The 17,551-nt window shown below is 39.1% G+C and overlaps 1 protein-coding gene across 4 annotated transcripts in view; it reads left to right on the plus strand.

The window, feature by feature from the left end:
- The window catches only part of RB1CC1 (RB1 inducible coiled-coil 1), a 166,212-nt gene extending 149,323 nt beyond the window's left edge, over positions 1-16,889 (plus strand). For 3 of the 4 annotated variants that reach the window (XM_077810279.1, XM_077810283.1, XM_077810284.1), the window contains 4 exons: positions 3,537-3,595; positions 8,471-8,607; positions 15,117-15,187; positions 15,906-16,889. In XM_077810279.1, coding sequence (XP_077666405.1) covers positions 3,537-3,595; positions 8,471-8,607; positions 15,117-15,187; positions 15,906-15,983 — 345 coding nt within the window. In that variant the 3' untranslated portion in view covers positions 15,984-16,889. The remainder of the gene's footprint in view (positions 1-3,536; positions 3,596-8,470; positions 8,608-15,116; positions 15,188-15,905) is intronic. The other variant, XM_077810280.1, reaches the window with a different exon arrangement.
- The last annotated feature ends 662 nt before the right edge of the window (positions 16,890-17,551 follow it).

Here is a 17,551-nt window from a genome sequence, read left to right on the forward strand (position 1 = left end):
CTTTTCTTTCCCCTCTCTGCTTAAATTATTGGTGCACAGGAAAGCCTTAGAGCGTTGATTACCTCCATCCTTCCCCACATAGGTTCTAGGGGTGGAAAGTTCCATGGTTCAAGGTGAAGGCCAGGGGAAGAGCTACTTCTTGAAGTTTCTCCTTCCTACTCCCTCTGCAGTTGAATAGGGGATAGTGAGGAAATGGCCCATCAGTTGACTCTAAAGGTGGAGTGAGAGGAAATTAGAAATGCTATTCTAGCAGAGGAAATGGGAAATATCTATTGTCTTCAAGAATGCAGAAGATTATGATGCTTACAAAAGTAGAGTTTTTATAGATCATGTTTTTTATGAAATATGTTGTTTTCTTTTAGACCAAAACCAGTCTAGAAAAAAGTGTAAACTTGCTAGTTGAGTTCTATGTGCATCCTATAATAGACTTTTTCATCTCCTAATTATTATGAAATATCATGCAAAGTTACTTAATAAAAAAAAACAACCTAACTTTAGCTTGTTACTGTCTTATTAAGGTTTTGCAGTATCTCATGTAATGATACTAGTAGGCTGATTCCAGAATATATACTTGAGACTAAAGAAAGCATGTATCTGAGAATCTGTAGGGTATTTCCATTTGCTTTCATATTAAATATAAAATACACACTGCAAGAGAAATATATTAAAACTATTCAGCCATAATCAGTGCTTACTTTGGGTTGGCTCTGAAAGGGACTGTTATTAACCTGAGCAATATGGAACTTAAAGTATTGATTAAAATATTTCATTTCTCATAGTATTGAGTGTGGCTCAGCATTCAGAAGTCTGTTCTTCTTTAGTTTTCTAAAATAAACCTGCAACCAGTTACTTAGCTGTACAAGACAGTTTGTTTATTCGGTAGTACAGAAAAGTATTAGTAAGAATTAACTACTGTGGTTCTCAGGTGAACTATGATAATGATTTGCAATTACGTTTCACCTTAATTAAACCTTAGAACACCTCTCTGTCATAGGGAACTATTACATCCAGTCTCAGTTCTCTGTGTCTAGCCATTTGACAACACTCTGCAAGGTGTTGAGTTTAGCTGTCATTTGAGGCTGGGCAAAAGGGAGGGATGCAAAGGAGTTAGGCAGCCAGCTCCCATTGGATATTAGTAGGAGCTGGGAGACTTAAACCTTTAGGCACCTTTGAAAATGGTATCTTAAATGTAGCGTGCGAGTGCCTGCATCGACAAGACAGTTACACATCTTTCTAAGACAAGTTGTTTTTAACGTACATAGATCTGAGCTTTTCATTATGTACATTTGCGGAGTTGAAAATGGTTTCTTCTAAGGCTTTCTTTTTGTTTTTTCTCTGAAATTTACTTCTTTCGCAGAAAGGCTTTTCTTTATTTTGCGGGTGGGAATGAGGAAAGAGAATAAGTAGTTGGGAAAGAAGTCATTCACAATGCAGGTTTCAGAGTGGTAGCCATGTTAGTCTGTATCAGCAAAAAGAATGAGGAGGACTTGTGGCACCTTGGAGACTAACCAGTTTATTTGAGCATAAGCTTTCGTGGGCTAAAACGCACTTCATCGGATGCATGCAGTGGAAAATACAGTAAGAAGATATATATATATATATATATACATACACACACACACACAGAGAACATGAAAAAATGGGTGTTGCCATACCCACTATAATGAGAGTGATCAGTTAAGATGAGCTATTATCAGCAGGAGAAAAATGACAAAAACAAAAAAAACTTTTTGTAGTGATATCAGGATGGCCCATTTCCAACAGTTGACAAGAAGGTGTGAGTAACAGTAGGGGGAAAAATAAGCATGGGGAAATAGTTTTACTTTTTAATTTGCAAACTGGACGCTGTTAAATTAGGCTTGAATAAAGACTGGGAGTGGATGGGTCATTACACAAAGTAAAACTGTCCTAGAAGTTTTCCAAAATATAGGATGGGAAAAGAGGAAGCAACCTTTTTGTTTGGCACTTGTGCTAATGAATCAAGACACAAATCTGCAGCACAGAAGTAATTTCTCAGAGAATAAATACACTTATGAAAACCTGTTAATATTTGAGGAGATTAATCCTTTTTCCCCTCAATGGGGTATGTAGCTACTAAGGGTTCCTTCTCACAGTAACCTAGACCTAGGATTGTTGTCAAAAGTAGGTGATTATTGGATTTGGCTTAAAATGTATATGCCGGTTGCATAAAGTTATAGATAGCCATATTTAAATCTGGCCTTCACATTTCTTTTCTTTTTTTTCCTAAGTATTTTCATATGTTCAGTGTTTTGTTAATCAATTTGAACATGTGTGCAGCTCTATATTATTGAAAAACGTTTTTATGCACTTGAATACTTTCAATACATTTAAAAGTACACCTACTGCACAGTTAAACAACGGAGCAAAAATACCTTTTGAAGTGTGGTCATTGAGGTGAAAAAGTACATTTTCAAATGAGGAGCTCAAATTCAGCGAGATTGAAGCTGATGTATTTATATTTTTTTTAAAAAAATATTGAAAAGCAGTGCAATGAATTGCCCTTAATTTCTTGTAGGTAAAATTGTGGTACTGTGAGGTACTTTTTGGTATACTCCTTTGCGCAAGAGGAGTTACCCTGAAAAACAAAACGTCATAGAATTTCTCAAATGAGGTATTTCCCTCCACTGTCCACAGGACTGAGTATAAATTCTTGAACCTGAACTTTTTCATCTCCTTTGTTTGCTAATATGCCTTCTGCATCTTCTGCAACATTGTTGCATCACTTGCACCTCTGCTGAAACTTTCATCCTTGTCTTCAACTTCTTTCCGCCTGGTCTCCACAGTCTTATCCTACCTGCACCAGCATGTGTTAAATGCTTTCGCCCACTTTCTCACACGTACAGGTAGTTTGATTTATGTTGTGCCCAAACATTAAACACTTCATTTGCTCACTAATTATTGCAGGTTCTACTCCAAAATTGTCCTGATTGTTTTTAAAACCTTCCATAAACTTTATCCTCTTCCTTGCTCCTTTCTCTTGTCTAGCTTTGTCAAGTTCTCTGACCCTTCACACAGTCCCACCACGGTTAGTATAAAAGTAACTGTCTGTTCAACTGCCTTCCATATGCAGTAGTTTTCTTATGCCTTAGTGATGCTCTGCTTATTTTTATCTCATCTAAAAATATCATCTTTTTCTACCACTTAAGTTTTCTTTCACTCTGATATTAACTCTTTAAAGTGTTTTGGGCAATTCGTTGAGAGGCCATACAAAATAAAAATTTCATTTATTGTAATTATTATTTTTACTATAATTTTTATATTATGGAAGCACCTGAAATGTGCTGTGTTTCAATCCCTGTCCCAAAAAGCTTACATTTTAAAAGGACCAAAGCAAAATACAAGAAAAGGGAAAGTATACACACAAGCAAAATGGTCAAGATGGTAATAAGAACATGTGTTAGTTTTAATATTTTTGTCATGGTTCATATATAAATTAAATCAATCTTAATTGTCCTCTATCTACAATGTATGCTGCCAATATTTTATAGTTGTTTGCTCTTTCATCATTTTTCTAGATGTCCCAAAGCATGTCTTCAGTGTCTTCAAGACATTCTGAAAAAATAGCTATCCGAGAGTAAGTATAATTTTATTCTCACATTTTGTTCTTGATATGGCTCAATAAATTTTATGTCTTCAATAACAAATGTACAGGTAAAGTATGTGAAGGTAATGTGTAGTAATTCTTTTCAGCATCTTAACCTCAAATTCATATCTGAGACTACAGTGAATTTCCTTAGTAATAAATCTTTATTAAATTTGATTCTTTATATTCTTTTACAATCAAGCTTTCAATACATGGTCCACGAGGCTACAAATGTATTTTTAAATGATTTGTATAACATCATCACCATAATTTGGATTCATTCTCATTTCATGGCTTTTCTATGATGATAAATCTAGTTGGGGATTTCAGCTATGATTTTATGTCCAAGAAATAATTACTCCATTCAGAATAACTCTTCTAAAAATATATCATGTGAATTCCTAAGATTACTTGTGAAGATGCCTTTTTTCAAAGAGATGTGTATCATGGGTAACTGGTTAGGTGCTATTAAAATTTGTTGGGGGCAAATCCTGGACCCAATGGGCTTTTTGCTATTGACTTCAGATTTCACTGTTGATGTTTACAGCAAGGTCGTCCTTTTCTTTAAGGTATCTTATTCTGTGCGTTAGTACCCACTTCTAATAATCCGAGTTCGTATTGTTATTTATAATAATGTGAGGTAGAAAGGGGTGTTTCAAGTTGAGTGCCAAGTAATTCTATCATGATTAAGAACAAGCAAGATAATTGCAATTAACTATGACTATTATAATTATTAAGTAAAGGAAGGTCTGAGAGATGTTGGATCTGAACTGGAAAGTTGCTTCTTGATGTAGCTCTGTGGCTGTTTTATAGAGACAATGAGCAGAGATGAGAGGCTGCATTGAGAGTGTTTCATGGAGTTGAAAGATAGGAGCAGGGAGTGCTGCTAGTTTGCTTCCTCAGTTCAGAGAAGCTTTATCCCGCTCTTTCTTCTGATTCCTTGGAAGGAGGAAAATACCTCTTTCAGGCTTGGCTGGATTCATATCTGCGGTTGTCCTTTCACTGGCTCATGGGTTGGTTTTAGTAATATCTTCAGCTCGTGACATGTAGTCTGTTAATTCATATGTAGTGTACATTTAATTGTCTTTGGTCCTGTGGCAGGAAATTTTCAGCATCTGATAGAGTTTTAACTATTTCTTTTATTCCATCCATTTTCTTAAATATCGCTTGAGTTCCATCAGAGCTTAATAGGAACTGAAATTTGGTTTCAGATGGGCTTATACATCCTTATGTTAGAGATAAGTTTTCCAGTTCTTAAAATAGTTTTTTTTAAACTTAATTGTTAAAGAGGGTCTTCAAAATTAAATAGCCATCCAAGAAGGCATTGACTGCTCTTCTTAAAAGTCCTTGTCTTTCTGAGTTTGGAAAGGAAATTACTTAACTAAATAACTTAAGTCCCCAATTAATATAAATATCCTGTACTCATTGCTGTGCAGTTATAGCAGTGTCATTTAGTTCCATAATGGTCCATAAAGCATCTTGCATTTAACGTAGCAACGACATTAGGAAGTTTTTACATTAGAAGATGCTTGCATTTGATTGCAAAACATTTGTAAATGTATGTCTCAAAAGAGGTCCATACAGTCTTTTATCATCTAAGGAAAAGCATGACACAGAGTTCTCAGTTTTAAGCAGGAACATGAATTAAAGTGCCTGATATTAAATGAGGATGTTGATATAACAGGCATCACAGTAACTTGGTGAGAAGATGCTAAGCAAAGGGACACAGTAATACCAGGGTACAAAATACATAGGAATGATAGAGTAGGTCATGCTGTTGGAGGAATGGCATTATATGTGAAACAAAGCATAGAGTCAAATTTAGTAAAAATCTTAAATCACTCACAGTACCATTGAATCTCTATGGATAGAAATTCCATGCTTGAAGAATAAGAGTATAGCAGTAGGAATATACTAGTGACCACCTGACCAGGATCATGATGGTGATTGTGAAATGCTCAGGGAGATTAGCGAGACTATAAAAATAGAAACCCCAATAATAATGGGTGATATCAACTACCTCCAAATTGTTTGGGTACATGTCATCTCAGGACCAAATGCAGAGATAAAATTTCTAGACAGCATTAGAGACTAACAAATTCTCTAAGGTGCCACAAGTACTCCTGTTTTTTTTGCGGATACAGACTAACACGGCTGCTACTCTGAAACCTAGACACCATTAAGGACTGCTTCTTGAACAAGCTTGTCCTGGATCCCACAAAGGGGGAGGCAATTCTTGATTTAGTCCTAAGGTGTGCTCATGATCTGGTCCAAGAGGTGAATATAGCTGAACCACTTGGTAATAGCAACCATCATGTAATAAAATTTAACATGCTCGTAGGGGGAAAGATACCAGAGAAACCTACCACAGTAGCATTTAACTTCAAAAAGGGGAACTATATGCAAATGAGTAGATTAGTTAAATGGAAATTAAAAGCAAGCTGCATGGAAAGTTTTTAAAAACACCATAATAGAGGCTCAAACTATATGTATACCCAAATTTAAAAAAAAAAAACAACAGTGAAAGGACAAGGGTGATGCAGTGGATATAGTGTATTTGGGACTTGCAGAAAGCGTTGACAAGGTCCCTCACCAAAGGCTTTTAAGAAAAAGGAGTCATGACATAAGAGGGAAGATCCTCTCATGGATCAGTATCTCATTAACAGATAGATAACAAAGACTTGGAATAAGTGGTCAGTTTTCTCAGTGGAAAGAAGTAAATATTAGGGTCCCCCAAGGATCTGTACTGGGACCAGTGCTGCTCAACATATACATAAATCATCTGGAAATGGGAGTAAACAGTGAGGTTGCAAAGTTTGCAGATGACACAAAAATTGCTTAAGATAGTTAAGTCCAAAGCAGACCGCGAAGAGTTACGAAGGGATCTTCAACAAAAAAAAAAAAAAAAAAAAAAAAAAAAAATGGGTGACTGGGCAACAAAATGGCAGATGTAATTCAGTGTTGATAAATGCAAAGTAATGCACACTGGAAAACATAATCCCAACTACACATACAAAACGATGAGGTCTAAATTAGCTGTTACAGCTCAGAGATATTTCCCACCCCCAACAATGTATTGCTGTGGCCCAAGGACCTCTTGTTGCCAACTGGCAGAGGGCACAGGGCTACATAGGAGTTCAAGGGGGAGAGATAGCTCAGTGGTTTGAGCATTGGCCTGCTAAACCTAGGGTTGTGAGTTCAATCCTTGAGGGGGCCATTTAGGGATCTGGGGCAAAAATTGGGGATTGGCCCTGCTTTGAGCAGTGGGTTGGACTAGATGATCTCCTGAGGTCCCTTCCAACCCTGATATTCTATGATTCTATGATAAGTATCCCCTCAGTTCCCCAAAAGAATGTCATGTAAGGTTTCTAATAAATGCCTGTGTTACACTAGTCATCATAATCTTTGCATGACAATATGTGAGGAATTATGTGTATGTGCTGAGAATTATGTTCTCTAAGTCTTGTAGTTAAAGACAGGTCACTCAAATGTAGTGCACCTTGAGCCGAACTTCTCCAGACGAGAGGTAGAAGATACTTACCTTCCTGGTGGACTATTGTATACGGTGTGTCCTACAGCAGAAGTTTATTAACATACTGAGGCCTGATCAATACTAGGAAATTAGGTTGGTATAGCTGCGTCACATAGGAATGTGAAAAATCCACACCTCTGAGCGATGCAATTAAACTGACCCCCGCTGTAGAATTCTCCCGCTGACCTAGCTACCGCTTCTCAGGGAGGTGGAATACCTATATCAACAGGAGAACCCCTCCCATCAGTTTAGGTAGTGTCTTCAGTAAAGCGCTACAGTGGCACAGCTTCATTTTAGGTGTGGACAAGCGCTGAATCAACTGCTAATAAAGAGTTTTTGGAGATTTCAGAAGTAATTCACAGGAAGAGGTAAACAGCAGAAAGGTGGAACACCCTGTTTTCAGGTGAAGATCAAAGGTCTGCTGTGATATATCTGAAGGGGCAGAGACACACCTTGGCATCCTTCAGTCTTTGAAGACAAGCTGCCAGCAGATTAGATTTTATGAAAGGGGGATCTCAGTCATCCTGGTTGAAAAAACTGGGAAAAGGGCTTGAGATAAGCTATCCTGTAGGTCTTGTGAGTTAAGTTTAAACTCTAGAAAGCGTGTTATGATTTTGTTTTATATGTAATCATTTTTCCATTATTGTTTCTTACTGTCATTTGATTATAAGCTTATTCTTGCCTTCACTATAATATATCAAAATGCTGTGTGTTAAGCAGAGTAGCGATCCTGAGTTGAATTGTGTAAGCTGGTTTGTGCTGTTCCTTTGTGAGTAGAAGATGACCTGAGAGTTCAGTGCATGGTCCGTGTAACAGGGGCTGATCTCTCCAGAGGGATGGTCAAAGGTTGGTTTGTGCCTATTGCTAACCAGTATAGAAAGAAGGAGGCCTGCAGAAGCCCAGAAAGTAGTGCTTGTGTTGCCAGAGGCTGGTGGAGTTAAGGAGCTGATCCACAGCAGGCACAGACAAGACTCCGTCATGCTTATAGCAGGTGGTGGCAAGGTGCCTCACAGCCCTGGGTAGCCCTGGGAAGCATCACAGTTACTTATGTGTAACTTCGTGCAGAAAAATTTGTTTGAAGCACTTTGTTAGGAGAAAAAAGAGGCGCCAAAACATTTTTTTTAAAAAACCAAGAGGAATTAACACTGTCCTCATAGGAAACCTAATAATTATTGGGCATTACATAATGTACAGATATGCATAAATTCTAAAGTGTGTTTCAGACAATGATAAGTAGGTCTGTGTAATGCTTGAAAAAAGTGCTTTAGTAATCAGTGTAAATATTCAATACTATATTTTTATATTTTGCTGTTAAGTATTCTTGCTTTATCCAGTTTTCAGGTTGGCGATTTGGTTCTCATTATCTTGGACGAACGCCATGACAACTATGTATTATTTACTGTCAGTCCAACATTGTATTTCTTACATTCAGAGTCTCTTGCTGCGCTGGATCTGAAGCCAGGTGAGTGTGGTAAGTGTCAGATAACTCTGTGGCATAATGTTCTGAGGCACTTAACATGATCTTATATCCTTATTTTTCTAACAGCTCTTTAATAATTACATATATAGATGTATGTTTTAGCTATAGACATAATGTATATTTGTAGCAAAAGTTGTAGTTAATCTTACATTGAGTTTTTCATTTTAGCCTCATTCAGTAATTTTCTGAAAGGTTTTTTTTAGGCAGAACTTTTCCATATTACGTTTTGTCCCAGAAGTGAATACTTTGGACAGTTAGAGCAAAATGCATTCATCCTTTTTTGATTTATACTATAAAACAAATTCAAGACTATATTTATTCATACATACATGCACATTTCATACATGTACCATATGAAATTACCATTTGGCTTAGTCATGTTACTATTTATGGTTCTAAAATAACTACAAAGTATTGATGATGGCTGTGTAGGTCTGGTTTTGTGCTGCCATTTACAAATTTGAGGTGTGAGCCCATTGCAGAGGCTTGAACTTCCACCTGTGCTGTAGAAGGAATTGACTTTTTAAAAAAAAAACAAGGACTCAGTTTTATTTTAAAGGTATTTTCCCTCCAGGCAAAGAAATCCCCTGTAGCATGGATGGAATTTTATGGATCTATATGTTCAGTGTGAGAGAACTGGAAACCATAACTTTTTATTTCCTGATTTTTAAATGCCTACTTTTGCTGCTGTTTCTCAACCCTACATAGATGAAGTTCAGCAGGGCTCAAATTTTCTTACAGGAAAATGTTTGCTTTAGAGCAAGGGTTCCCAAACTTTTTGCCAGCACGACCCTTTTTAGTGAATTATTTCCTTGTGGGCCTCAGACAGCATGGAAGCCACCATTTTGAAGAGCACAGCATGCCTGGTACATATGGTAGATGAGGTCACACTGTGCAGAGGATGCCATTTTGTAGAGCATTATGACCTCGCAGACACCGTGCATGTGAAGTCCAGTGGTGAGCTGGAGCCGGTTCACACCGGTTCGCTAGAACCAGTTGTTAAATTTAGAAGCCCTTTTAGAACCAGTTGTTCTGCAAGGGACAACCGGTTCTAAAAGGGCTTCTAAATTTAACAGGCCCAAAGTGGCGCCTTAGGCGCCGACTCCATGGGTGCTCCAGTCCTGGAGCACCCAAGGGGAAAATTTAGTGGATATAGAGCACCCACCGGCAGCTCCCCGCCCCACGCCTGGCCCCAGCTCACCTCCGCTCCGCCTCCTCTCCTGAACGCAATGCCCTGCTCTGCTTCTCTGCCCGCCCCCCTCTCCCACCCCCCATCCCCCCGGCTTCCCGCGAATCAGCTGTTTGCGTGGGAAGCTGGGGCAGGCTGAGAAGCAGACGGCAGCTTCACTCAGGCCCAGGGAGGCAGAGGCAGAGTGGAGGTGAGCTGGGGCGGAGGTGCGAGGAGGGCCACCCGCGCCACAGCAGGTAACCCGGTGGGGGGGGGGGCAGGGGAACCGCTTCCCGCTCCAACTCACCTCCGCCACCCTCAGCCTGAGCGTGAAGCCACGGCCTGTTTCTCAGCCCTCCCAGGCTTCCTGCCGAACAGCTGATTCGCAAGAAGCTAGGGGCGGGGGCAGAGAAGCAGAGCGGGGCAACGCGTTCAATGTAGGAGGCGGAGCGGAGGTGAGCTGGGGCCAGGCACAGGAGCTGCCGATGGGTGCTCTGCACCCACCAAATTTTTTCCGTGGGTGCTCCAGCCCCGGAGCACCCAGGGAGTTGGCGCCTAAGGCGTCACTTTTGATGTGTTCAGTGCAGGAGCGGCCGCTCCCCCACTCCCCGCTAGCTATGCTCCCCCGCCCCTAGGAGCCAGAGGGACCTGCCGGATGCTTCCCAGGAGCTGTCCCAGGTAAGCACCTCCAGGACTCCCCACCTCACCCCCTGCCAGGTCCCTCTGGTTCTTAGGGGTGGGGTGGGCACCCACTGCAGTGGCCCACGAGACCCTCCTGCCTGGTTCTGGGGGCAATCAGGGGACAGGGGAGGGGGGTGGATGGGGCAGAGGTCCTGGGGGTTGGGTCAAGGAACGTGAGGGGGTTGGATGGGGCAGGAGTCCCAGGGGGGCGTGGGTAGGCAACGACCCCCTAGTGGGGTGAGGAGGGAACCCGTTGTTAAGGTTTTGGCAGCTCCTCACTGGTGAAGTCATACTGTGCAGAGCAAAATTACATCTTCTGCACGCTGGGAATCTCTGCAACCCCATCTGCTGATGGTGGAACCCCATTTGGGGACGCAGTCCACAGCCAGAGAACTGCTGCTTTAGATAGTGTTAATCCTTTGCACTCAAGTTTTCTGTGGTTTTTCAGTGTTTCAAGGTTTTTGTGGGGTACTTATTTCAGTTTTCCCTCAATTAAGCTTAGGAAACTGCAGCTTCCTTTCTGTTTGCTATTTATGTTTATTCACTTCAATGTTTTGTGTTTTGTTTGCTGTTATGATATGCAATTCATGAAATAAGTATTTAAACTTTTAAAGTAGCGAGTTCATTGAAAATCTTCTCTGCAACACAAAGGCCATGGCCTCTTAAAATCTGTTCCTTGTGCCACCAGTTTTGGATGCAGTGAACATTAGTGAGGGCATGTATCAAAAGACAGTTTTGTATTCCTCTCCTAATCTGTTCATAAAGGCTTCCACAGGCATCAGAAGGAAAGTTCCCACCATAGAACATTTTCTCCATTAGCAAACCATTGAAGAGAATTATGATGAATAATGCCAATAACTTCTTGTTAGTTAGCAAAATAATTACATAGTTCCCAATAGCCCACCAAACTCTTACAGAGTACAGAGACTGTGCTAAAAATTTGGGACTGATACACTATGCATTTCCTATAAAACAGGTTAAACTCCCACCTCAAATACAAAATGGAATGCAACCTTAACAATGGCATCACAGTGTCACAGCCATAATTTTATGAAATATAAAATAAGGCTAATGGTATCCAAACCAACATGTTTTTCCCTCCAATTCATTTTGATAGCCGTTGATTTACATATGTGAGGTTACATGAACATCCTCAGCAAAGAGAATGTTAAGAAGTGTATAACTATAAGCACAAATTTATTGTTTAATTTTTTTCAAATTTGAAGATCCTTTATTTGTGTAATTATAGGGTATGTACAAGTTCCTGATTCCCAATAATGTTACGTGTTTAAATTGTGGAGAGATGGTACTCTCCCTTCATGGTTAAGGTTGCTAGACACTTTGCATAAAAAGGACCCTATTGTGCACATTGAGCCAATCATACTTCTGCCATTTTTTTATAAACCTATAATTTGGTGTTTCCCAGCTTTGGCTGTGGTTCCCCTTGGGGCATATGTGAGTAGTCTAGTATGACTAGGGCAGGAGAAAGGAGCAGTGAGGCAAGGCAAGCTGCGTAACCCTGGATTTGTGCGCACACACAAACACAGCCAATGGGAAGTGGCATGCAGCTCCTTTAGTCCTGCCCATCTTCCCCAACGTTTCCCTCAACGGTCTCCAGTGCATGTGGGCAAAGTAGTATCTTACGTATATGGGACAATGAACTCAAGCAGCAGCCCACCAACCCTGACTTCACTAAAAGATTTTTTTCAGAAAAGCAAGCCAAAAAAAATGTTGTTGAAAAGAAGAAGGAAACAGAAAAGGGAGGTGTGGGAGAGAATGGACGGAAAAAAGGAAAGGAGGGTAAACAGGCTATACTTGGACTTGGTGCAAGAGACACAGTGATGGGGAAAGGTGTGTCCAGCCTCAGCTAATTACAAGGAGGGCTCCAACAAAAAAACAAATTTGGTGCATACACAAATGTCCTTTAACTTCCCACATATAGCATCTCAATGTGAAATTTATTATGGGTTTTCTCAGGCCAGAGATAATTTTAAAGGTCTGGATGAAACACACGATGTACAGGATAATAAGACTTTATTAAAAGTGGTTTTGGGAAATTGATCTCTCCCTGTTTTCTGTGTGAATCTGGCAAATAAAGATGGCAAGATAAAAGTACTGTGACTTACACAGTGGAGAGGAGGATGTGCATAGAACCACTTTTTTAGAGTTTGGTTTTAAGTTATTAGTCATAAATTTAATAACTGCTGGGAATGCTGTGAAGATTGGTGACAGACATAATAATAGACATAAAGCATCTCACAAAGAAAATGAATGGAGTATGGTTCTTGCAGATATTACTGATCTAGAGAGGCACACTGCAACTGCTTCACACTTACAGTAATCTCTTAAAAACATTGCTATGTTCCTTGCACATGCTTTAACATCAACCAGTGAGGTCAACCCCTATAATTTACATTCCCATTTCATTGCCCCCTTTCTACCTCCAAGTGACTTAGTTTTGTCCACCACTTACAGATCTTGCTACTTGGGCACCGGCAAAGCCTGTGTCTTCGGGGCCCAAAATTTGGAAGAACTAGAAATATAAAGTAGAATTTCACTTTCCTTTTCCTAAATGTTTCAGGCCCATTTCCTTACAAAAGGCATCTTTGGTAATGTAAACTGAGTGCTACCATTGTGTCCTTGAGTTGAAAGAAATATAAACTTGAGTGCTAGGGTTGAAAGAAACAAGCACTTGGGCTCCCCTTGTGCAGCAAAAGGCTGGGGAAAGGAGAGATCACTCATTCACCTCCTCATGAAACAAGTTAAGTTTGGGATAAATTCTAAAGAACCATATCACTATTCTTCTCCCATATTCCCAGATCAGCCATGAGCATAATGGTATGGCTGTGATGGACACTAATCAATATATATTCAAGTACAGGAAGTTACCATTTTAGGACTCCCAAAAATGCTGTGTCTGTATCTGCCCTTTGACACTCAGGCATGCACATCTGCTTCTCACAGTAATATTAATCCCTCACATGTCCACCTATTATGCTGAATATTATTTATTCAGTCTTGCATTAATCTGCCTCTGCTTGTTTTGAGAGATGGGATTAGATAAACTCTGAAACTGGTTGCAGAGTTGCCCATTTCTGCAATATTTTTGCAAATCTCAGGTTTAAGATGTTTTAAGCTACTCGTGTCAGGGCTTTCTCACTATTTTTGTCTTTACTAATAAAGACCATCTCCAGTTTTTCCCAATGGAACCAAAGCCTGGCGAATGGTACGCCACTATTCATGTTTGGGCCAGATAAGTGATAATGAGGGGTCATGGGAACATGGAGGGGTAAGGAATGAGCGCCTTGGTGAGGACTTGGGATTATGAGTAGCAGGCAGTATGAAGAGATGGAAGGCTACTTCTTGCTAAAAAACACTTGTCAGGTGGTTAACAGTTAGGTCCAGGATATTTGTAGTGGAAGTTGAGGTTTTACAAACCTGTAATATTAACTACAAGTATGTTTTGATTTTTATTTGAAATGTCAATGAAAACAGATTTTTGTTTTATTTAAGGTTTCAGAGTAACAGCCGTGTTAGTCTGTATTCGCAAAAAGAAAAGGAGTACTTGTGGCACCTTAGAGACTAACCAATTTATTTGAGCATAAGCTTTCGTGAGCTACAGCTCACTTCATCGGATGCATACTGTGGAAACTGCAGAAGATATTATATACACAGAGACCATGAAACAATACCTTCTCCCACCCCACTCTCCTGCTGGTAATAGCTTATCTAAAGTGATCACTCTCCTTCTGGGCCATTTCCAGCACAAATCCAGGTTTTCTCACCCTCCGCCCCCCCACACACAAACTCACTCTCCTGCTGGTAATAGCTTATCCAAAGTGACCACTCTCCCTACAATGTGCATGATAATCAAGGTGGGCCATTTCCATCATGCACATTGTAGGGAGAGTGATCACTTTGGATGAGCTATTACCAGCAGGAGAGTGAGTTGGAGGGGGGGGGGGGCGGAGGGTGAGAAAACCTGGATTTGTGCTGGAAATGGCCCAGAAGGAGAGTGATCACTTTAGATAAGCTATTACCAGCAGGAGAGTGGGGTGGGAGGAGGTATTGTTTCATGGTCTCTGTGTATATAATATCTTCTGCAGTTTCCACAGTATGCATCCGATGAAGTGAGCTGTAGCTCACGAAAGCTTATGCTCAAATAAATTGGTTAGTCTCTAAGGTGCCACAAATACTCCTTTTCTTTTTGTTTTATTTAAATATTCCTCTATAAAGTGCACAGCCCAGACATTGATGCACTGAGCTAGTTCATGAAAACTCAGAAGTGAGTGAGTCTGTTTTCATTAACTAAACAGAGAGAAATTAAAAAAATAAAACAGCATAAATGCTGAAAAATAAATGTGATTTTTAAACTCTTCCAGTTGTATTAGTCTCAGGTTGTGGTAATAATATACAGTAAATACTTTTAGTAATGATTTAGTATCTGTGTCTCATTGCACTACTTGGTTCCTTTGTTTTATATGTAAAGGAAAACTTCAATTTATATAAGTAATAACTGCATGTATAAAAATAAACGCTAAATCTAGTTTTAAGAGCTATAATATGCCATCTAATGTATTATTTAATATGAATTACTAAAGACCTACAAATTCACAGTCTTCCTTGTATGCTCTGTTTTGATTCTGTTTAGCTTCAGGTGCATCTAGAAGACCTTGGGTGCTAGGAAAAGTAATGGAAAAGGAATATTGCCAGGCAAAAAAGGTACGGGAATACTACTGAAAAATATGTAATTATTAAAATCAGTATACAAGGAAAATGAGGCCAGATTCTGCTACTCTTAACCATGTACAGTACTATCTTCTCCTCAAGTAGCACCACTGAAATGTATGAGACTGCTTGTGGAGTAAGTTCTACTCAGCTTGAGTAAATATGGCAGAATCTACCCAATAGTTCTAACTGGTGATTAGAAATATTCACACTGATAGATTCTTAACTGAGGGTGTTTATGCTTGCCTGGATGAATTAATTGGAAATGTCCTATGCAAATCCTAAAATGAATTTGGGGAAGTAGTTTATCTATAATTTTCCCATCCTACCTGGTACAGGCCACTGCTTTGTATGAGCTATTTTGGAGAGACTGCATAAATCAGGAGGAAAATACTCATTTCTAAAAAGCTTTGACCTCTGAGCCATCACTGCATCACAGGGCCAGAGGACTAACCCCTGCAGCAGCATAGAGCAGTCAATAGTTCTACTAGCCAGTTGGCACATCTCCCTGTTAATGGTAAGCTATCACTGGCTGGTCTCAGCTGTCAATTCAGACAAATAGGGTTGTCTAGTCTGCCTCCATGTACCAGTTTTAAGAGTGCTGGGGGTGCAAATAACTTCCTACTCTAAAAAATCTTAGTGAAAGCAGAATAAAATAGAACAACATTTTTGCGATGTAATTTAAAGTATTTGTATTTGTTTTTTTCCTTAGGCACAAAACAGATTTAAAGTTCCTTTAGGTACAAAGTTCTACAGAGTGAAAGCAGTGCCGTGGAACAAAAAAGTATAACACAGTGGGAACTCTGTTCATTCTGTCTCATTCTTTTCTGGATTGTCCTTCAGTGCTCATTCATCGCTCCAAGTAGAAGGCCATCTTTTTATACTGAGGTCATGTGACAATATGCTTCACAGATATACTACTTTTAATTTTTAATGGGTTACATTTTAGAAACAAGAATTTCATTAAAATCCCTGGTCCTATAACTGTTCCAATTTTTTTACCCAGATAACTTTAGGAGTGTGGACCAAAGGAGTTCATTTTCTCAAAGGGCAAACCTTGTGCATCATGGCTTATTATTAGCCATGTTAAATGCCTGTTAAATAAATTAGCTTGTATTTAGATGTTAAATGTTAGTTACCATTATTACCAGCATATGTCCTTTTGTGAAATCATTTAAATACTTGCACTCTTTAACAGATTCTTTATAATATGTATAAATTCATCAACTATTTAAAGAGGAGTGTTCATTGCATGCCAATAATCATAATTTTTCTTCAACATGAGTTTGCCTCAGTAGATGAATAAAGATAACTGCTGCATCTTCTTTCATTACATTAAAATGCCCTTTAATGTTTAAAAAAACAACCTTGTAATTTGATGGGCTGATCTGAAAATCAGTCACAGGTAAATCTGCAATCTTCAAAAGCACTTTTGATGGATTGATCACATAGATACTGAAGGGAAGAATCCCTGTGCTGTTAGATTTAAAGTGAAGCACTTGAACCTTCCCAACAACACAGAACTCTTTTATTAATCTATTTAGAAAAATCATATTGATGAAAATTGTATTTCATGGTTGAGTTTCAGGAAAAAACTCATTGTACATTAACCATACAAGAGTCATTTAAGTAACAAATTATTGTAATTGTAAAAGACATGTAGACTTTTAAAACAATAAAGATTTGAACCTGAAAATGTCTGAATAGTGTGTGCCTTTTTAAATGTCCACTTCATATAATACCATTCTGTAATTTTCAGTAGATAGATGGGGCTCCTCTTGACAAATAGGATTTAATTAAATGGCAATCCATGTTTTGTCAGCAAATCCGATGAGTGGACATATTATTCAAATGAATTATTGAGGTCAAGGAAGATAATTTGTATACTCTTCTAACTAAACTGTGATGAACAAATGACACTTTGTTTTCTAAAGGTACTTTCTTCTTAATGTTTTGTGGAAATAATTAGATGGGGCGCAAATGAAAACATTGGTTCCAAAACATTTGCTTTTGTGAACACTGGGGAATTTGAGGTCTGGATTTAGCAAATAAGTTGGGCTTGGGGTTGCCCCTTAGAGTTCAACCTGGGGTTTCTACACAGAGGTGGGCTGTACGTAAGAAAGAAACACACACAAAGCTCAGAGACTCTGTCAACATAATCACAAAGAAATTTTTCAATCCAGCTGATCCACGTTACTTTTAAAAAGCTCCTGGACATGCTCTTTTATTTATCTAAAATGTTCTGATATCAAACACCCATTGAGTATTAGAAGTAGTTTTTTAAATCACAGCTTTGAAGACTTTTGAAGGGCCTGCATAGAAATCTAGTTTGCTTCTCATCTTCCATCTGCCAAACTG

Source organism: Eretmochelys imbricata, chromosome 2 (assembly GCF_965152235.1).
Source record: "Eretmochelys imbricata isolate rEreImb1 chromosome 2, rEreImb1.hap1, whole genome shotgun sequence".
NCBI classification, from domain to species: Eukaryota; Metazoa; Chordata; order Testudines; family Cheloniidae; genus Eretmochelys; species Eretmochelys imbricata.